The following is a 22,138-nucleotide window of genomic DNA, read 5'->3' on the forward strand; positions in this document are numbered from 1 at the left end:
ATGTTGTTCCCAGAGAGCCACTGAGATGTCATAGTAGTAAGAAATAAAACAACAAACGAACCAGAATTACAGTCCCCCCTTGCTTTCCCTCTAGCTGGACTGCATACTGTTTCATAGGCACTTCATTTGTCTCCACACACTTTGTACCTTAGTCCTGTTGAAGGCTCCTGCAACTTGGGACACAACAGCTCAGACAGCTGTGCTACCATTCCGCATGCTTATTAATTATGCAGCTTACTCTCTACAGCACTCCTTAGCAGAAAGGCATCTCCAGCTGCTGGCAAGCTGACAATAGCCATCTTGGATAAAAATGCAGCCTCTCCACTTCTGCAGCTTGGATGGGGGAAAGCTGGGAGGGGCACTACTGATAGGTAACACAGGGCAGCTGTACCCTGTTGAGTACCCAGCTGGTCCACATTAAGGTGGCCTGACCCTGCCTTGACTTATGCCTCAGCAGCAGCCTCTCAAAACTCTTGGACTTTAAATTGTTGCTGGTAGACAGCAAAAATTGCCTTTTGTCATTGCTGAATGGTTTCAACAGCCAGGAATCTGAAATGTTAGGAAAAAAGTACAAATATTAATCTCCTTTTCTCATTTTTCCTTCTTTTGATACAGGTGTGGAGACTGACCGGCTATAATCTAATCCACTCATTTAAAAACGAACATGCTAAGCAGTCCATTTTCAGAAATATTGGTGCTGGTGTCACCCAGATTGAAACTGTGCAAGGCAATCGTATCTTCTCCTGTGGAGCAGATGGCACACTGAAAATGAGGGTTCTTCCCAATGCTTTTAATGTACCTTCAGGCATTTTTGACATTCTGTAACATTATGTGAGCTAATTCTGGTTTTATATAATGTCCCTTTAGGTAGCTAAAACCCCAGTGATACACACTGTGGAAAGGAAACATTCCATTTCCTTTCAAAGCAGTCACTGCAGCATTAAGTATTATGGGGAAAAAAGGATTTTTAAAAAGGCTTCTACCACAGGTATGTATCAAGTATGCCCATAGGGATCACTGGGGTGGAAATGCATGTACTGTTTTGTGACAAAGGATTAAACCCAGTGCAGTCAGTCCTAGGTGGGGTTATTGCTCAGTAACCCAGTTTACTAAATCAGTCATTTAACAAGCACTGTGGCTCTACAGGTCAGTAAGCATTTCTGATGTGATTCTGATTATTTTTATTCCTGGTTTTCCCACTAATTGAAGCATGTGTACAATTCATTGTAAAATAGTTTAGTTTAATTAAGGGTACTCTGTGTATATGATTTTTGCAAGAATGTGTAATGGATGCAAACGCCGTGGAACATGTGCAATCAAGGACGTACTGTGAGACTTTTGTGCTGAGATTTATTTTTTCCCTTTTAGTATTAATGCACAGTTGATACTGTAACTTGCACATCAACACATTTTTAAATGCAATGGGTTTTAATTTGCACACTGTTTTCATTCTGAGAGCTATGTTTTCTATTGGACACCTGCCTTTACTTTAGGAATGTATCGTAAGCACTAAATGTTTGTAGTGAAGACATCCATGATTCTAGTCAGCTTTCAGTTTTGCAATTCATTTGCCCAGAAAAGACTTCATTAAATGAAGCTGTTAAGAGAATACCAATGCCACATTTAAGATGAATGTCAGGCTTTATGTGGCCAGATAGTAAATAGTGGATAAAACTGGTAATTGAATTATTACCACAGTATATTGTATAAACTATGCAGAGTTCAATATTGTTTGCTTGTAATATAACTAGCCACTGTGGTCAGATGTATTTTTCTGTTGTAAACAAAAAACTTGTTCTCAAGAGACTGGAACGGATGTCTGCATATTTAAATGTTATCAAACTGTCTTACTCCTCTAATTAAAACTTTGATGTCTGTGCTGTACTGTAAAATATACTAGAATAAAAAAGCACCTTTCTGCAAAGGTGATTTTAAATTTCAGGCTGTGAAGTGTGAGAAGAAAGAAGCATAAATGTCACTGTTTAGTTTTCCCTTTGTAAGTTAAATAAATTACTTTTATTTCATGGAACAGTCCAGTCTAGAATGCTTCCTTATATTTAAATAGATTTAACTGAACCTCCAGTAGCATGACTGGATAGCACCTGAGCTAGCTTTAACCTGACCTCAGACTGCACTAAGATAAAAAGGGTTAGCTCTTTGCATTTTATTTTCAGCTGTCCTTGAAAAACATAAGGTTAATAGAATTTAGTTCTTCATCTCCAACAAAGGCAGTTGCAAGAAACACAGCCTGGCCCTGTCTCTGTGAAGAGGCTGGCCCTTCTTTTCCACGGTGTTAATCCAAGTGGTTCTACAGAGCCATTCAGACAAGTAATGGGATTTAAGATTGTCACATTATCTAGAAACTGACATGTCTGGCTTGAACTGTATTTGCCCAAGTATATTGCTGAGCTTTTTTATTTAGCCAAAAAGGTCTACTTTAGTAGTGCTATAATTCAACTTCAAAAAACACAACACAACAGCAAAAAAAATCCACATGAACCACACACACACAAAACTGACCAACCCAAATAAAATCCAGAACAACCAACCAAAAAGCCCACAGACCACCAAAGACAAAAGAAGCCCACACAGACAAAACCATAGCCCTGGAGTGTTAAATTCTGTACTCTTTGTAGATATAGATTGAATTCTTGATAAACAAGATATGATGTATACACCAGTTCAAAGTATCCATTATACTTTTTTCTTTCCCTCTGTGTCTCCCTCCTTATCATGCAAGTCCTGAGTCCTAGCCTTAGTGAAAGCAACAAGTACACTGAGAAGAGAGGCTGCAGCCCAGGCCCAGCCATCACTGTATTCCACACTCATCTGGGGCAGGGGTAGTTTTCCATCTCATTTGCTAGTCAGGGTTCTGCAGACATTGATGTTCCCAGATGCATTAAGCCCTTTGATGGTACCTGGATGTCACATGGGTATTAAACAGCTCAGTACAGTTCAGGGTTTAAGTGATACTTTGCTTCTAAGTATTTGGATGAGCTCCATGAACTTTACCAATACATACAGGCAGCTTAGAAAGTCAGACAGGGGTTTCTGGGAGTATGATTTTGAATACAGTCACACAAAGCAGTGGTAGGGATTTGTGTTTCAGTGTTAAATTTAGAAATCTGAAATATCAGGACAAAATGAACATCAAAAAGTTTATTTCTTACCTCTAGCTCACAAAAATTTGAATGTGGATGGGCAATCTCTGAGTTAAACCCAAATTAAGTCACTAAGCTCTATGATGAAAACATGCATTCATGCTCCAGATACTTTATTTCTCTAGAATAACATTTATATGGATGAATGTGGGGAAAAGGTTTTTAGAAACATACCTTACTATAATTAAGTCTAGCTATAAGGAAGTTATAGTGGTGGAATTTACATGGCAGTGAGAGGCGAGGAAGAGTCTGCAGCAACACAAAACAGTTAGGGAATTATAAATTTAAATCTTCAATTTTATACCTCATTACTTTTCTTCCCACACTCCATTTACTAAGCCAAATTCCATGTACATTCAATATTTATCAATGTCAGTATTCCTGTTTTCCTTGTACTTGGGATGGGTTTTGCTTTTGATTATGTAACGGTCCAGATTTGTCAAATCTAAAGTTTTCTGCTTTTTGTCTATTTAAGTAACTTTTTCTATCCACATTATTTTTAACAGCTGTCTGTCAAAAAAACCCTGAACTGTTCACAGAGAATCAGTGGCAATTATTGAGTGAGTGACAAAGGTATTTGTACACAGAAGTTCATTATTTAGACATTTATACTAAACCACAGTCACTGACTAGAAAATGATTGTAGATAAGATGATTGCAACTGAAAGTTATAAATAGTCTCTGCTGAGCACAGGACCATGGAATAATCAGTGTACATTAGATATAATTATCATCTGACTAACAAGGGGGAAACAAAAGCAAGTCTGTGCTGTGTGTCAGCTGCAGTACAGAACAGCTCTTTTAAGATGAGAATGGCATAGATAATTGGACATGTATTTATACAAAGGTGCCCGATCTTCCTTGTAGGCACACTCACAAGCCACCATCAGTGAACAAAAAATTATGAGAGACCCCCATATGAATATCATTGAGCTTTAAATAATCTCTTTAGTTGAAGATGGCACCCATACATGATGTTTTAGAATACATTCATCTGCCAAAATGTACAGGGTATATCATTAAGCTCCCGTTCTCCCACGTATACAAATTCTTATCTCTTAGACTGTATGAAAGCATAGCAAGAACAGATTGTGAAGACCGTAACTCAAACCTTGCATCAATCTGCTTCTCTTTCAGTAAATCAAAAGCAAAACTTACTGTCATATCCTTAGTATCGGTTACATACATAATGCCACAGGCTATGAATGCGTTACCGGCCTTGGACTTGGGATATGTAGTATTGATATGCCGAATGACTGAAAACGTTTCTTCATCGATACGTGCTACTATTATATTTTCATCAGTGCTTGAGGCATATATAATCCAAAGACCCTTCTCATCCACCGCTACATTGAAATAGGTCTTTGAGTTAGAAAAGAGGTAGTTGCGGCCATGATACAAGGCATTTTCAATTACCAGTGTGCCCAGCGAGACTTTATCGAGGCCAAGTCTGAAAAGAGAGAAAGTATTCAGTATGTCATGTTACAAATTGATTTTTACACACACTGGTTAGTTGAATCTGTTCAGAGTATCATTGAAAATACTTGACTTCAAGGACCACTCAGATGTCTTTTAAAATTGAGCACTCCACTCAAAGCATCTTACAAAACACTAGTGGAAAAATCCCAAGTAATAACCCATCTAAGAGGTGCACAAGGGCATGAACTTGCCTGGGTAGGTTTCACTTTATTTAGTCTATCAGCTTTATTATCACTAGGATGAAAGAAGCAAATACAAGTAATGGGTATGAAAAAGAATTGGATACCAGGCAAAGGCACAGACTTGTGAAATCTGTACAGAAGTTTGCTTTCTACTAGGTGGGAACTAAAGGGAGAAGTGTGAGTGACCAAACCAGCCTGAATTCTGGGCAGGTTCACCTAGTCTTGAAAGTTCCTCTTTTGAAAACATTTCAGATAATGCAGTGATTTGCTCAAGCAAACATCAAAGGAATAAAAATTCTACTTTTGCAGAGCCAAAATTTCGACCTCATGCTGGCCTCCAACAGGACAAGCTGAATGTCTCATCTCTGATGTATAAAATTGTTTTTATTCCTTGAAATTCCTTAATAGGATGATAATATGAGGACAGCAGCACCGAGAGGCTAAACTGAGATTGCCTGTTAGTTTAAGAGGGTAATCAGCTGCTATTAAGACACATTTGTAGTTAAGCATTTAATCGGTGAATGATGCAGTACTTTAGTAAAGGCAGAGAGTGTGCTCTATCCTTTAAAGCAATGCCTTCTGTAGTCACACATATTTCTTTGTCTGACTTCTAGCTAACTGTATGGCTCCATTTCTGAAATAGAGGGAAAACGTTTCTCAGTGCAGGGATCGGTTGGTGTCAGAAGTTTTCTGAAAAGACAGGCTTAATGACAGGAACATTTCAGACCCAGGAACTCACAAAAGCAGGAAAACCACCACAAGAGTAATTTTTCTGTGCAAGAGGCATTGGTAACATATACAGGAAAAATCATCCTGAGGAAAGTCTAGAATGACTGAACCTGTATGATTCTCAGCTTTTGTAAAACTCATGTCTGCAGCAACTCCACAGTCTAGCAGCACATATGTGCAAACAGAAAAAGTTTTCAAGGCTGGAGAAGATCTCTCAGAAACAAGTGTGTTAGCCCAGTCAATCATGTTTGTTGCTTCCTGTTTGTAAATAACCTCATGCAAGGGAAGGGCTATAGAAGGGCAGCCCTGAGCATGAATAGTCACATAGAAAAGCAGATTTTCTTCAGGATCCTTTTCCTGTAAAGAGCCAATGAGATAAAAAGCATGACAAGAGTCATTAAAAATGTGCAAGATTTGCAACACAGAACACCCTGTCTTTTCCTCTTTTATGTGAGATTCCTGAAGGGAGCAAAGTAAGATTTCATCATTTCTCTTCCACTTCCCCAGTCAAGGATCGTCAAGAAGCCTAGAACTCCAAATGGTCCAGAAGTATCTTAATTTTCTGGCACCTCAGTGTGAAAGACAAGACCTAGTGTAGTATTTTCATCAACTGAAAACCCTTTTCTGAAATCACTAAAATAAATGAAGTCAACATAAAACAGCAGAGGTGGGAAAGTGTTTTATGAAACAAGACTAAAGCAATTGTAAGGGATGCGAGCATCATGAGAAAACTTGCCAAATGTCAAGCAAGCCTACTTTTAAGAGTTGTAAATGCCTTTGAAGTATTTTTTTCAAATGTGAACCAAGCAGGTCCTCTTTTGTTCTTAACATTAAATAATACATGAACTCCCAGAAGCTTTTCTGCAGCCCAAAATCAAGAACTTCGCTGTCACAGAATTCATAGTGCCTCATTCTGCCTGTGCTGATGATGAGTAACTGAACAGACAGGGCATCTCTCAGCAATTTCTTAGGTTTTGAAAATTCCACAAATAGTATTTGCTCATCTGTACAGTACCCAAGCCAAGGTGAGTGACCGACCACTGCTGCATTGCTTAGACAGAGATGGTCTTTCACAGATGTAGAAACAAAAAGTCCCAAAGATGTTTAAAGGAGGTTGCCAAAAAGTGGGCTTGTCTTTGGCAGAAAAAAATGTTATAGAATCCAAGCAGCTTGCTCACATTCCTTGGCATCCAAATGAATTTAGGAAGGCAGTACTCACACCTGCTTGGGAATAGACATCAAAGTGTAGTAATGTTCTTGGCTCAAATATCAAAATCATGTAAGACAACTTGAAAGCAGATGCAATCTTGCCCTTGCCCTTGGACTGTCTGTCTTTGGCTCTTCCCACAAGATGAGATTTTGGGTTTGATTTCTATTGTCTGTCTCTCTCCTCAGTAGAAAATGAGGAAAGAGTAATGTCTGAGGGAGATACATCAGGAGAGTTGTAGGAACTTATTATGAGGACATCAAACAGTGGAGCCACTCCTCCACAACAGAATGTGCGATTTCACCAGGTTGCCATGTCCTCAGCTGGTGCCTCTGTGTATTTCTCTCCACTAGCAGCAGTATCTCCACCTCCACCAGCTAACAGTGTTGTCTGAGAGCAAAGCATGTGCATCAACCCAGCCAGCAGCCCTGGAAAGTCAAGATGGCTACAATCATGTAACCACAGATCTGCATCCCCCAAACTGTAGACGGACCAATTCTTGTTCTGATGACTTACTTCAGAATGACATTGGTTCCTCCTTTTTGGTAGTAGAGGTGATTGTTTTGTACTGCATGACCACATCCGTAAAAGAATCCTGTGATGTTAATGATCCTGTAGCTGTCATTCAGCAAGGCATTGGAATTCTCATATTCCTTTATAGAGTTTCCTATATGAAGGGGGAAACACACAAAAAATGGTTCATCTCCCATAAAATCAAGTCCCTATTGAATGTCAATTGCAATCAAATACCTGGCAGACAACAATTTTGTGTTTTCAGTGGTGATTCCACTTGCTGGAACATGATAAAATAATCCAAACACACACACAAAAATAACAGTCTGTGGAGGTGATGTTCAAGGGCCTGCTTCCCACAGACCTAATGGGGCCTAATTGTGAACACAGCTGATAAACATATGGGAAAAAATATATTCTCTTTCCACTTATATCCTGGAATTTTTCCTGCGTTAAATGTAGCTTATGTAGCATCTAATTCCTTTTCACGACTCACTAAATGAGAAGACCAAACTCCTAGCTACAATTTATGGATGGAAAGCCATAGGGAACTCTTAAAGGAAAGAGAGGAAGAGAGAGAGAGAAAGAGAGGAAGAGAGAGAGAGAAAGAGAGGAAGAGAGAGAGAGAAAGAGAGGAAGAGAGAGAGAGAAAGAGAGGAAGAGAGAGAGGAAGAGAGGAAGAGAAAGAGAGGAAGAGAGAGAGAAAGAGAGGAAGAGAGAGAGAAAGAGAGGAAGAGAGAGAGAAAGAGAGGAAGAGAGGGAGAAAGAGAGGAAGAGAGGGAGAAAGAGAGGAAGAGAGGGAGAAAGAGAGGAAGAGAGAGAGAAAGGGAGGAAGAGAGAGAGAAAGAGAGGAAGAGAGAGAGAAAGAAAGAGACCCAACCAAAACCACCAAACAGGTGCTAACAACAGGCATTTAAACTTGGATTTTTTAAGCTCTGAAACCCTCAAACTATTTTCAAAATCTGATGTTGACTCTGAAAATGTCTAAAGGTACTACAAATGTCTATAACCACACATACAGTCAAGTACTACACAATCAATATAGAAAATAAACCACCTTACATGATTAGAAATAGGAGTTTACATTGAAGGAATTAAGAAAGCAGTGTTACTATAATTGCTGATTTTTGATCGGTGACAGCTACTACTGTACCTGAGAAGTGCATGGTAAGCCAAATCCTCTCATCACTTATATTTGCAGGCTCCCTCATCCAAGTTCCAAACGTCTGCTGTACACTGACAAAGTGAACAGGACTTCCTACAGATGTTATGACACATGCTAGTAGAGAGAAAGTGTAAGTCCATTATCTGTAACATTACAACACTAAGTAGCAGTTAGTCAGTCATGGTTTGTAACAGGTTACCAGCTTTTTTTGAAGGACCAGGAGTTCTGTCTTCAGCTTTCCCAGCCAGAGTATCATCATTTGGTACGGCACATGTCTCACCTAGAGTTGAGAGAAAAAAGGTAACACGTGTCATTTTTCTGTATTTGATATGACAAATGTGCACATCAGCGACTCCACTAAAATAAAGGAATGGCAACAGCGATTTGGTTTAATGGGGGGGGGAGACAGAGATTAGACTGGTCTGGATTAAAAAAAAAAAATAGATAAAAAAAGACTGCCAAGGAAATGAAATGCTCAGGGTGGTTTGTTTTCTTAAAGCTGTCAGGCTGACAAAATTCCAGGAGTAACTTAGTTTGTTCGACAGGTTTAATAAGCAGCTATTCAATTTCTGAGTAGCTGCTTAGTAAGATAGAGTTGTCTCTTTCCTTAAATAACCTTACTCAGCTTTTGAGAAATAGTGATGGCTAACATCAAAAGCTTCTTGACAAGCAGAGGGGGTATGTCCCATAGGCAACACTGGACGTTTTCCTCCTGTTCTAAATGTCCAAGACAGTAATAAAGCACTAACACATATACTGGGCACATAATGGAGAAGAAATGCCAGTCAGGCATTCACTCCACTAGAGTGAACCAAGGGAAACTGGTGACTTAAAAAAGAAAAAGGTGCCACAGGTGCTACACTTCAGCACACAGTCCAGACCCAGCAGCCCGGAAACTCTTATTTAGGTTCTAATGGTATCTGCTGTGCAATCTGCAGTCACAATTTGAAGGGCATCTGCTCTGTCTTTAATTCTTCCTTTCTGAATATTAGAATCAGTCATATATGTCACCAACACAACTACAGTAAAGGAAATAAAAGGGACTCGTGACCCACCTGGCAGTCAGGAATCAGTAACAATAAACAGCAACTGAACTCAAAAGCACCCTGCTCCAAAGCTTACACCTTCAAATGAACACCAAATCTCAGAGAACCCTTTTGTATTCCTCCAACCTTTCAAAGTTTTAGCTAGTTCACGTTTGCCTCAGGGCTGCCAATGACCAGGCAATTTTATGTAGAATACAGTGAAATATAATACCTGTTAACCAGGCTACATTTACATGTGAAATTAAACTTCAGCATTTAAAAGCTAAAAATTTCAACAGCATTTCTCTTACGTTCCAACTATGCCATATCTAATGAAAACCACCAGGCATAAACAATTTGCTTGAGCGTTAGCCTAGCACAACTTAAATACTAAAATACTGGAGATACCTCACTGCCTTATCCAAATCACATTTCAGCAAAACACCTAAGCACATGCTCAGCTTTAAGTTTGTGCAGTTTTACTCATACCAGCAGATTAAACATGTAGCTAATGTTTTGTGAGACTTGGAGCAAATGGTTTAATCTCAAATCTGTTTACAGTACTAAAAAGAACACTGGAATGAACTAACCTGTGCATTTGCTGCTGTATATGTTCTCCTGAAGCTGCACTTTACCTTTGCCTTTACGTTTTCCCGGAGGCCCTGGGGGTCCAGGTGGTCCAGGGGGCCCTGGCAGTCCAGGTTCACCTTTAGCACCTACAGACAAAACACAGCACAATGTCACAGGCCCTGTAGGCAACATGCAACCTGCAGAGAACTGTATGTGACCTTATGATGGACTTTGAGATCTCCTCAAAATAGTTTCTCTCTTCTTAAGTCATTTCTGCATACAGAAGTACACTGCAATAAACTGGGATGCTGTTTGTTGGAAGGTGAACCATACAGAACTTCACAAGGTGTAGGACATCAGGTACAATTTTTCTTTCTGGATAACAGGCACATTATAGAGTTCTGAAGCACTATTGTTTTTTACTTACTGTATTCTAAGAGCTCAACTTCAGATGCTACAATTTTACACAGGTTATATTTCTGGCTGCTTCATGTATTCCTGTGCAAAATACATGGAGCCTCACACTTTCTAATAGAAAAATAAAACTAACCTGCAGGAAGTGCTGGGGGTCAACTGTCTGGAAGTATGCTAGAAAGGAGGGAATTCATGTGCACCTCAACTCAAAGCCCAAGCAGAAAAATTGTTGTGAAGACTTGTATTAAAAAGAGAACATCATATCCTGGAGACAGAAATACTTTAAACCTTCACTGTGGATAATGTGGTTATACTGGTTGGTGCTACTCTTGCAGATCACATTCATGCTTCAGAAGCAGAGTATATTGTTTTGCCAAGTACACTTTTGCAAGAACGCTCTTCTACCTACCTTCCAATACAACATCATTGTTTGCATCCCCCTTTTCACCCTTTGCTCCTCTTGCACCTTTTCCTCCTGGCATACCATCCTTGCCAGGTAAGCCCATTTCTCCAGGTTCTCCTTTCTGTCCCTGATCACCTTTTGGACCTGGCACACCTGGAAATAAAAAGCATTTCAGTACCAACAATGCTGTTCCAGTATTAAGCATCAATCAACACTGGTTTTACTAGAAACCATTTTCACTCCACCTGGTTTTTTTCTACCTGCATTTAACTGCTAACTGCAATTTGTTCACACTTCAAAACAACAACCTAATATGAAGGTTTGGTGCAATGTAGTACGTTCTTTACCTGCTGCTGGTTCTCTCTTCTTAGTCTTTTTAGTAGAAACATGCCACAGTGAAATCACTAAGTTAGGACAAATAGTTTCCTCAACCAACATGGAAAAGTGCCTGTGGGCTACACATAGCCTATGGGCTATTTATTAGCAGAGCTACCCTGTGTCAGCCACATTAAAACTGTACCTAGAGACCCAACTGCATTACAAAGCTTATCTGAGCTTGAAGTGGGGGGGACCACCCACAACCTGCTCCAAATTTCCTGCCTAAATGGACAATACAGAAAAGAAGAAAAATATGGCAATATGCTGCTCCTACCATAGTCATTAGGAACCTAGGACCAAAACTGTGGTAACATACAACAGCTTCAGCCTCTTAACTCTGGCTTGCTTTTTTTAAGACATCCGAGTCAAAGGGCCATTATGTTGGCAGGCTGAGGGAATGGAAACATTCACAATTACAGTAATTACTAGCAAGTACAGAATACTGAGATTCAGTCAAGTGCATTCAATAGCTTTTATTTGTAATATTCTATAGCAAATGTATACACTATACATCTTCCTCACTGGAGTTAAGTCTGAAGTAATCTACCGAAGATTAGTGCAAGACAACGAACACTACAGAATTCTGTCATGTAACTTCTTTCCAAACATTGAAACCCTTATCCTTGTACAAAGGTCTAAACCTAAGCACATTTGAATATAAAAGTAAGAAAGCATATAATTTTTAGACAACCATAAAACCAAGAAAACACGAACAAAAGACCCCACACAAAACAAAATACCTGTTTTTCCTCTTTTTCCGTTTATTCCTGGTTCTCCCTTTTGTCCCGGTGTACCTGGAGCTCCATCTGATCCATTGTAGCCAGGTATTCCATCAAGTCCAGGAGGCCCTGAACAAACCAAACAGTGCAACTGAATTTCTTCAGTTAAATGCAGTTTATCCTTAAATCTACTGTATTTACATAGAATGTGATTATATGCCTATATTCCTTAGACATATCAAAACCCCTAACCAGTTGTTAAGTTCTCTCCATGCCAATAGAGTAGCCTCAAAAAGAAAAAAAAAAAAGCCCAAACAAATGCATGCCACCAAAACCCTCACTCCTAGCCAAGAAATCTACCCACATCCACCCACAACAAAAAACTAAGAAATAAACCTAAAGGTAGGGTGCTTGTTTGCTTTAGCATGAGAAAAATGACTGGACAGAATATTGCACACATTTTGCATTAAGGCTTTCACAGATCAGCTTTTTGGATTCCACGTCAAGGACACACACACAGTGGAACCCAACCTAATTATGAATTTGGCAGCAGCTGTAACATCTTCCACATGCCACACAAGCCTTAATGTTACTTATAATACTGGCCAGATTAATCTAACACAAGGAAAGCATTTACCTACTTGCCCAGAATACTGTAGTGCCAAACCATGACTGATTGATAGAGAAGACATCACTCCCTCTTCATTGGTATTTGAACCCTCACATAGTAAAAGTACCTGACACTTTTCTGATACAGAGAATTATACTAAGCAGATCCACAGCTAAAGCAGCACAGAAAGAAAGCAAATAACTATTCATATAACCTAGCAACCACATGAATGAAAATAGAACAAAAGAATTAAATAAGAAAGGAGGAAAGCTGTAGAGAAGGAGGGAAGGTGGAATCAGTAACCAACACTTTTTGAAGAGATGCTTTTAGTGTTAAATTGTAGTATCAGTTTACTTGGGTTGGTTATACACACACACACACACACACACACACACACACACACTCATCTCTTCAGCTAAATGCCACTTAAGCACTCTTAATTCCATTTGGTGTTGATCAAATATGTAACTATTCTATTCCCTCTGCTAGAAGAGTATAACGACTAAAATCTCCCCCTTCTAAGAATGGGCACAAATTGACCTAAATGCAAAAGTTATAAAGCAGGCATTCAACCCTCCCTCATTCTAATTAGCAAAGGAAGATTTCTCTAAAACATACATTTCTTCAACATTTTGTACTAGCGCTTGTTTCAGTTACCCAAAATGTTACTGCATTTGTCCAAGTATCTTACCTGGGGGACCAGGAGGGCCTACAACAAGAACAAGCAAAGGAAGACAAGAAAGAAGAAATGGTGAGTTTAACCTAGCAAGAGAGAAAAAAAAGAAAAAGACAAAAAAGGCTATTCCAAATCTATTTAGAGCTAGATCAGAACATTAAAAGGGGAGGAAAACCCTTAAATTTCAAAATTAACCTCTACGAATTTAACTGCTGTGTATTAAATAACAATTTAAACACTATCAGAAATCTAGACTTACAGAGTACACTTAAAAGCAATTACCTCTACCAATACATTTTGTCAATTGATAATGGTTTGATAAACAAACACCTCTGCAGTGTAATCTCACTGTCAGAGGCTTAGGTGCTTTTGTAACGTGAAGGATGGAAGGCATCAAGCAGTCATTGCATTCCCTTTATATAAGAGTTCTCCAAAATCCCATCATAGTAGAACAGCTTTACAACACTGAAGAATGTCACAGTCAAAAATACTCCTGAATATACATATTAAAAATACATGCTATACTCCATGTTTATGATATTTCATTGCAGTTCAGAATTTAAACTATTTCAATAGAAAGGAAAATAATCTTGTAATTCTTATTAACTACACCTAAATCATAACCAGGCTTTTCACAGGTGACTGTTCTCCAGGCTGGACCAAGCTCCCAACAGAACCTGGCTGGTATATCACAAATTGGACTTGTTCCAGCTATTCAGGAATATGTAAGACAATAAAATCTACCTCACTCTCTCTGACATAGTTAAAGTACAGGGCCTTAACAAGAAGAAAACAGACCACACATGAGTAAAGCAAGATTAAACCAGAAGATGTTTCCGTAAGAAGATTTATCTTGCGTGATCCCCATTTAACTAAACAAAAAACCCAAACCGGAAAAGCAGCTTAGAACACAAAGGAAGGTGGCGGTTGTAATTAAAGAACCAAATCAGTCCTATGAACACTTTTATCCATCCACAAAATACTGTATTGTTTCAGCAACCCTCCACAAGAGAAAGTAACAGTAATTGCTAGATTCCCCTAAAGATGACAATTTTCAGCGTTAATTAGAAAGCATTATGAGTAAAGCAAAAACCATTTCATAATATCATTACAGCAATTATCCCTTTTAATCAGTACAGGCAGTAACATCAGTTAACATCTTTCTGCCAATTTTCCAGTAAATGACCATTTTTCCCACATTACAATGTTACATCAATTAGTGCATTCAATTACTTCCTTACCACAGAAACTGAGGATCCTGATAATCCTTGTATAAGCATAAGATAAATATGAAAGGTACTTGAAAAGTAGTAAATGTCACAGAAGCCTAAAGCAGAGAAAACCAGTAACAGAGACAAGAAAGAAAAAGGCACAGAAGGCATGAATTCAAAAGTCTGGAGCCCAAAAGCACAAACTTTTCAGCTGTCTGTGGTTCAGTCTCAGTTGTAATCAGAACTGATCTACAATGTCAGTAGCTGTACTTAACATCTGTGCATATTATGGTAATTCTCATTTATGTTGAAATCAGTTGAGCCAAATGGACTCAATTACAGACAACAAGAAAAGCATTTTCTTAAAGTCATAAAAAGTGGTTTATTTCTAATCTTCTAATTTCCAAAAATAACACATAACTCAGCCTTTTAGAGATTTCAAAGCTGGACCCTAGCCCTTAAATTGGCTGCTACCCTGCATTCTCTTCACTAGATCATATGGAAACTTCATCTCTTGTCCCAGCCATTAGTTATTCCAACTTCTCACCAGCATACATGAATTCCATTGTCCTGTTATACCATCGTCCAAGGCAAACACATTGCTTATCTAAGTCCCATTGGTACACAGCAGTTACAACAATGGAAGAAAGGTTCTTCTATGAAATTATGACCAAATGGGTAGATGAAGGAATAGCAGTGGATGTCATATATTGACTTCAGTAAAGCTTTTGATACTGTCTCCCACAACATCCTCATAGAAAAGCTCAGGAAATGTGGCATAGATGGCTGGTCCGTGAGGTGGATTGAATACTGGCTCGACAACAGAGTTCAGAGGGTTGTCATCAGGGGGACAGAGTCAGCTTGGAGGCCTGTGGCCAGTGGAGTTCCCCAGAGATCAGTACTGGGTCCAGTTTTGTTCAATATCTTTATCAACTACCTGGATGAGGGGATTGAGAGTACCCTCAGCAAGTTCACTGATGACACAAAACTGGGGGGAGTGGCTGACACCCTGTTGGGCTGTCCAGCCATCCACCATGACCTGGACAGGCTGGAGAGCTGTGTGCAGGCAAACCTCATGAAGTTTAACAAGGACAAGTACAGGGTCCTGCATCTGGAGAGGAATAACAACATGCACCAGTACAGGCTAGGGTGTGCCCTGCTGGAAAGCAGCTCCACAGGGAACGACCTTGGAGTGCTGGTGGACAGCAAGTTCTCCATGGAACAACAATGTGCTCTTGTGGCCAAAAGAGCCAATGGTATCCTGGGGTGCATCAAGAAGCGTGTGTCCAGCAGGTCTAGGGAAGTTCTTCTACCTCTCTACTCTGCCCTGGTGAGACCACACCTGGAATACTGCATTCAGTTTTGGGATCCCCAGTTCAAGAAAGATACAGAACTGCTGGAGAAAACCCAACGGAGAGCCACAAGGATGATTAGGGGACTTGAGCATCTCCCCTGTGCAGAGAGACTGAGATTCCTGGGGCTATTTACTCTTGAAGAGAAGACTGAGATGGGGTCTCATCAATGTGTATAAATATCTGAGGGGTGGGTGTCATGTGGATGGGGCCAAGCTCTTTTTGGTGCACAGTAATAAGGAACAATGGATTCAAACTTGAACATAGAAGATTTCACCTCAACTTCTTTACAGTGAGGGTGGTGGAACACTGGCACAGGCTGCCCAGGGAGGTTGTGGAGTCCACATCTCTGGAGACTTTCAAAACCCACCTAAATGCATTCCTGCGTGGACTACCCTAAGTGATCCTCCTTTGGCAGGGGGGTTGGACCCAATGATCTCTTGAGGTCCCTTCCAACCACTAATATACTGTGACACTGTGAAGGTTCTAAGCCTTGTACGTTCAGCCCATGATATCAAGACTAAATCTCAATTAGTGTTTGAAAGCCAAGCCTGTAAGATTTGCTTATGAAAACTACATGGGAAAGAAGTAGATCCAAGTAACATCAACCGAGCTCCTTAAATTCAAGTACTTATGGTGAGTAGAAATAGATTAAGTCCCAAAGTAGCACATATTATTTTTTAAAATAAATAACTCAGATTGGCATGTCAATTCTGACAGAATTGTTCTTTGGCATAATCATTGACCTCAAATTCTTTGAAAACATTGCAATCCTGTATTCCTGCAGGTAACATAGATGTAATGCTTAAGGCAATAAACATACCTGTTAGGCATATCCCTTTTGTGCTGTTACATAAATCCACCATCACTCGGACCTATTATCACAAAAAAGTAAAGCTGAAAGCTGCATGCCATACAAGTTTGCTTTGATACAGCTATAGTTCCAAAAACAAAGATACAACTGTTCTTTCTGTACTTACAAGAATAAACTATTTAGAACTACTTTAACATCATGATACCACTTATCTCTTCAGCATTCTTACAGGAATCTATACCTCATTGTCAATCTTACTGAAAATACTGAATATAGGGCAGACAACTCCACACATCTTTTGTGTACTGAAGTCCATGTACTGTAAAACATGTGGGGTTGTCTGTGCATGGACTACCAGTGGACAGAACTAAAAATCAACATCAGCCAACAAAAACTATATTCAATTTTATTTTATATTCATATCAAATGATGGATATTTTTCTGACATAACTTATTCAGTAGCCTCTGTTCCAGTAAGCAATTTCATATCTTGGGAGTAACCAAGATCTGCATATTTGGACTGGACATTCATGATTCAAAATACTTCATCCCATCAATGACAGTCTTTATAAAAACCAAGCTAAAAGCTAGATTCATCTAGATGCTTTCATAGACTAAACATGATCAATTACAAAATGCATAGGTTTTAGCTGAGCAAACACACTGCATGTCCTTCATGCCGAGACAACACTCTAAAATGTTTTGCAGTTCAACATAGCATCTAGCAGACATGAGAATATGAGGAACGTGAGCATTGGAAGTGCCTCAGCTCTTCATTGGAGAGTCTAATGCTTACAGTTAGAAAAAATATGTATTATTTCAGGGCTGTTCAATAACCTTCATATAATTACCTGGCTGGAAAAGATCATTGAGTCCAGCCATAACCTAATATCTCCCTGTACACAACAAATGACACTTTGAGCTATTTACTCAGTTACAAATATATTCATCTTTATATAAGTTTAGGGAAGTTTAGACTCGAGGTGAGGAGAAAGTTCTTCAGAGAGAGAGTTGTTAGGCATTGGAATGGGCTGCCCAGGGAGGTGGCAGAGTCACCGTCTGTGTTCAAGAGGGGATTGGACATGGCACTTGGTGCCATGGTCTAGTAGTCATGAGGTCTTGGGTGACAGGTTGGACTTTGTGATCTTTGAGGTCTTTTCCAACCTTATTGATTCTATGATTCTATTTACAAATAATGGGATGCACTCATCCCAAAAGACAGAACAAGAGTAAGTCTATCTCAATAGCAGACTGTTGTTGCATCCCAGTACAGTTACCTGCCACTGACAATTATAATTTAAAAAAAATAATGCATCATTACCATCAAGTGTCAAATCTAACAGACTTAAATAAATGACAAGCATTCTTTCAGCTGCAAAAAACAAACTATATTTGACTGTGGATTTCAATTCTGTAAGATACATACTGAGAATTTACTGGATCCCAGACTCTACTGGAGCAGGTCTTTTAATTATAGGTTTTAGACTCAATTTAAATCAGCTAAGAAGAGCTAACTGGTTTTGATGATCAGAATTATCTTGTTCTCTTTCCCCTCACAACCTTCAAAACCACTTTGCTTCTACCCTGTAATTTGTAAAATACACGTTGGCCATGTGTGCCCTAATTCAAACTGCATTTTAATCTAAGTGGTTTTGTTCAGTGATTACAGCTTGCTTAGGGGCCCTTCAATTATCTCAGCAGCATTATTTTTACCAATCAATGCAATTCAGGTGACATACAAAAAAATATGGCACTTGAGAAGTGAGTGTGCTATAGCTAATAGACTACAAAAAAATATCCAGTGAAACTATGGATGAGTGCACCACTCACCCAATGAGCCAGCACCACCTTTGCCATGAAGAAAAGCTACAGATAAAAGTATCTTATTTCAATGCTAAAAGCTTAGTTTTCTCCTGATTAAAGTGGAAAACAAACAAATAAAACCAAAACTATGAAGCAACTACTCAGATTATTAGATATTCATAAGCCTCTTACACTGTCTTAAATCTTACTTTTAAACCTACCACTCACAAACTTGAACTGTTACCCTCTCAGCAGCCCTTCTAAAGCTGCAGACTTGCCAATTTCTCTTACAAAATAAATATCTTTATAAATATGTAAATAAAGGCCCAGAACCAAAAATGTACTCATGTTATTAAAGCAAAAATATTCTTTTTGATGCCTAAAGTTATTTCAAAGGTTATGGAACAGTGGACAGAGCTGATCTCCCCTGAGCAGCAGTTGAGTGGAGCAGTAGGTTGTTGATACCTGCAGTATCAATCTGCAGAAATCTGTGCCTCCAAGAGATCCTGCTCCAGCAAAACCTCCATTCAGGGCCCCCACGCAAAGAAACTGAAACATTATTCTGAGGCCCACAATCCAGTAGGGATCATTTTACCAACTGGCACGAACTTAGTGTCCCACTACAAAAGCACTCAAGTCTTCATACTACATTAGTGGGAGCTGGATACAAAATACAAAAATGCCGAGTGTGAAGGAGGTGTGCTTGAAATTTTTTTTAAGGAACTTTGTTCCCCTTGAGCAAGTGGATCTGCACACAGTTACACACTCTTCTGAGCAACAGCCAGAATGAGAAATATTTGATTGAAATTTTGCAAAAACAAAAAGCCACAAGATACTCTCTGCAGGATACTTACACTTAGATGAAGCACATCACACACAACAATAGTCACAGCAGTGACTTAAATGGAGGAGCTGCACAAGTGAATGACCTTGTTATAGACTGTTAAAACACACACCATGACACCTGGTGCTATTTGGAGAGGGCAACAACGTTAATTTAATTGTACCTAAGGATAGGAGAGTAACATAATAATAACGGTAGCAGTGGATAATATGACACTGCCAATATTATCTAGATAGCCAACTGCCACTGAGTTTTTAAGTCTGAGCCCATAACAGCAAATGGCATTGTGTGCTATCCCCACCAGGATCTGAGTCTATTCTCCAACAATTTTATTTGTATATCCCTCAGACTCAGCGAAGTGATTCATATTCAGTGGAACACAATGAGCTGTAACTGCTTTGTAACACAAAGATTATTTCTTAAAAGAAACAGGAAAAGAATTCTGACTAAATGCTTTGATGAGGAGCTTGGATACAACACCAAAAAAATTTCACTGGGGCAGCAACTTAGGGGTTTTTTTCCCCCAGTTTTGGGCAGTATGTGTTTTTAGAAAGTAATTTACAGTTCCAGATTTGAAATAACTTTGCTCAGTAACAGTACCTTGAGAATTATATTTAAAAATTAATGGTTTACAGCCTACTTTTACCCCCAAAAAAAAGTTGTTTGTTTTTTTTTTCTGAATTGCCAAAATCATAAATGTGTATTAGCCATGTTATTTTTAGGAGCATTTTGAGTAAAAATACATGTGATTTTAACATGTGATTAAAAATGCACTAAAAATTAAATGCACTGGTAAGACGCACAGGGTCCAGTGAAAAATGTTGCTGCTTTGGTAAATGGAATCAGAAACTAGAGCTGAACACCCAAGATCTTTTGGGTTTGCCTCTCATTAAAAAGACATTCTTTGAATTGCAGAAGCCTTGTACTGCAAATGACAGGTACAAAGCACAAGGACTTAAATGGCTTAGCTAAAATAAATACATTTATATATATATATTCTAAACCTTCGAACAACTGCATTATCAAAAGTCTATGCTACCAACTATGCTTAACAACCTCACTAGCTTAATATTGATGGGTACGTTATCATTGCAATGGTTTACTAACAAAAATGCCAGTGGAACATTACTGAAATGGTGTTTTCTGTGACTTTTAAAACCAGTAATGCTAGTTACATCAGTAAGAACTTGAGGTTAGCCTTTCCTTTCTTCTGACTCTGAACTTCAAAATCTTTCAGCGACACAATCTACCTCCTACCAAGCATCAATAATCTTTCATTGAAGTGGAAAAATGATGCAATTTTGTCAGAGAAAGGACATACAGCTCTCTTCACATCCATCAAATCCTCTCTTAGCACTGAAAGGGCATGATCAATTTCAAAGAAACGTGGTGGTCAACTCAAGTTCAATACCTCACCTTGAGATGCTGAGCAGTAGACAAAGAGGATATGGAGAGGACATGGAAGGATCGTGATAGTGGTGCAGAGATTTAAAAACTGGAGGGTTGACATTTCACAACTACATTTTTTGAAGTTTCATTAAATCCATGCTACTAACAAACAACTTCATTTGTCTGTGCAACATCATTTTAAAAGTTTAATCATAACCTGTCAGCTGTATGGCTCAGCATTTACAGATGACAGCTATCACAGCAGGCAACTGCTGTTCCTTAGATGCTTTGATCCCAAAACATCAAGTAGGTATTTTCACACCACACAGACCCTGGGTCAGCCCCGGCAGTGCCAAAGTAAATGTAGGGGGCGCAGGTCTAACGGACTCAACAGGCCGAAGCTGGGATAACTCTCGGCTTGACAGTCGCAAAGACTACCGAGCCTGGCACCGAAGGCCATCACTGTCGTCGCCGGGTCCCCACCCTCCCGCCTGGACCCCGGCTCTACGAAGGCCACCGGGAGAGCCGCGGCGGGAGCCTTCCGTGGGCAAAGCCCCGCAGAAGGCAGCCGCAGGCGGGTGCCCGCCCCTAGCCCCGCCGGGCGGGGCGCATCCGCCCTACCGGCACCATGGAGTAGGTCATCAGCATCAGCAGGTCTTCGTTCTCGGCGCGAATGTGCCCGCGGGCGCGCTCCCCGCGGCGGCTCCGTTTGCTGCGGGCGGCGGGGGGCGGCTGGCCGGGACCAGCGGCACCCGGCAGACCCCGCACAGAGCCGTTGGCCGCGGCTGGCCGCGTCGCCTCCAGCTCCCGCAGCGCCGCACCCAGCTCCCGCCACTGCGCCAGCAAGAAGAGCGTCCCGGCGGCGCTGAGTGCCGAGAGCAGCCCCACGGCGGCCAGTAGACACGGCAGCACCCGTCCGCCCGCCGCCTCCATCGCCGCAGCTCCCTGCGGACCGGCGACCCGGAGGGCAGGGATATATGCGACCCGGAGGGCAGGGATATATGCGCCCCTCTCCGTGCCGTGGGACGCCGTCTGGGCGGAGGGGAGTGGCGGCGACGGGCCGGCAGCCTCCGGAGCGTGGGGACGGGGCGCGGAGCGGGCAGCCCAGCAGCCGTGCCTGTCACCTCGGGGGAGCGTCGCCCGCTCCCAGCAAGGCCGGGCAGGACGGGGACGGGACGCTGCCGTGTAATTTCCAGAGGGAAATGCCTGGGGCAGCCCTTAAGCTGCCTCTGCCCGTAGCCATGACGTACTTTCAGACGACTCAAATTGCGTGTGACTTTTTCCAGGTACTTTATTCCCCAAAGCTGTGCTGCCAGCAGCAAAGGATACTGCACAATAAAAATCCACCATTTACATACAGCTGTTATTTTGCAGTCCACAGAAGCACTTTGCTATCTCAAGAACAGCCTCTGTCATTCACTAATGTGCTTCACCTGTTGCTTTAGGTGTTGAAGCACAGACTTCTCCCAAGTTATTCCTACCAACCCTTCTGTG

At 40.4% G+C, this 22,138-nt stretch overlaps 2 protein-coding genes across 5 annotated transcripts in view; one reads left to right on the forward strand and one right to left on the reverse strand.

Annotated features, from left to right (window-relative positions):
• DMXL2 (Dmx like 2) overlaps positions 1-2,031 on the forward strand; it is a 54,414-nt gene extending 52,383 nt beyond the window's left edge. For all 4 annotated transcript variants that reach the window (XM_068143814.1, XM_068143816.1, XM_068143815.1 and 1 more), the window contains one exon: positions 616-2,031. In XM_068143814.1, the coding sequence (XP_067999915.1) occupies positions 616-825 (210 nt within the window). In that variant the 3' untranslated portion in view covers positions 826-2,031. The remainder of the gene's footprint in view (positions 1-615) is intronic.
• GLDN (gliomedin) lies at positions 1,973-21,592 on the reverse strand. Its single transcript, XM_068143818.1, has 10 exons — positions 21,266-21,592; positions 16,618-16,669; positions 13,247-13,264; positions 11,967-12,074; positions 10,855-11,001; positions 10,052-10,177; positions 8,636-8,716; positions 8,425-8,550; positions 7,275-7,425; positions 1,973-4,611 (listed from the first exon to the last, which is right to left on the reverse strand). The coding sequence occupies exons 1-10, from the start codon at positions 21,575-21,577 to the stop codon at positions 4,152-4,154; spliced, it is 1,581 nt and encodes a 526-aa protein (XP_067999919.1). The 5' UTR covers positions 21,578-21,592; the 3' UTR covers positions 1,973-4,151.
• Positions 21,593-22,138: the final 546 nt, after the last annotated feature.

This window comes from Melanerpes formicivorus, unplaced genomic scaffold (genome assembly GCF_026170545.1).
Source record: "Melanerpes formicivorus ecotype bairdi unplaced genomic scaffold, bMelFor1.0.p_v2 SCAF_10, whole genome shotgun sequence".
Classification (NCBI taxonomy): domain Eukaryota; kingdom Metazoa; phylum Chordata; class Aves; order Piciformes; family Picidae; genus Melanerpes; species Melanerpes formicivorus.

Bases quoted from the DNA above. Each gene is read 5' to 3' on its own strand.
- GLDN (XM_068143818.1), bottom strand. From the start codon at position 21,577: ATGGAGGCGGCGGGCGGACGGGTGCTGCCGTGTCTACTGGCCGCCGTG. The intron at 11,002-11,966 runs GTATTTTGTTTT...TTTTATTTCCAG, and splicing joins CGGAAAAAGAGGAAAAACAG to GTGTGCCAGGTCCAAAAGGT. The intron at 8,717-10,051 runs GTTAGTTCATTC...TCTCAACTCTAG, and splicing joins ATACAGCAGCAAATGCACAG to GTGAGACATGTGCCGTACCA.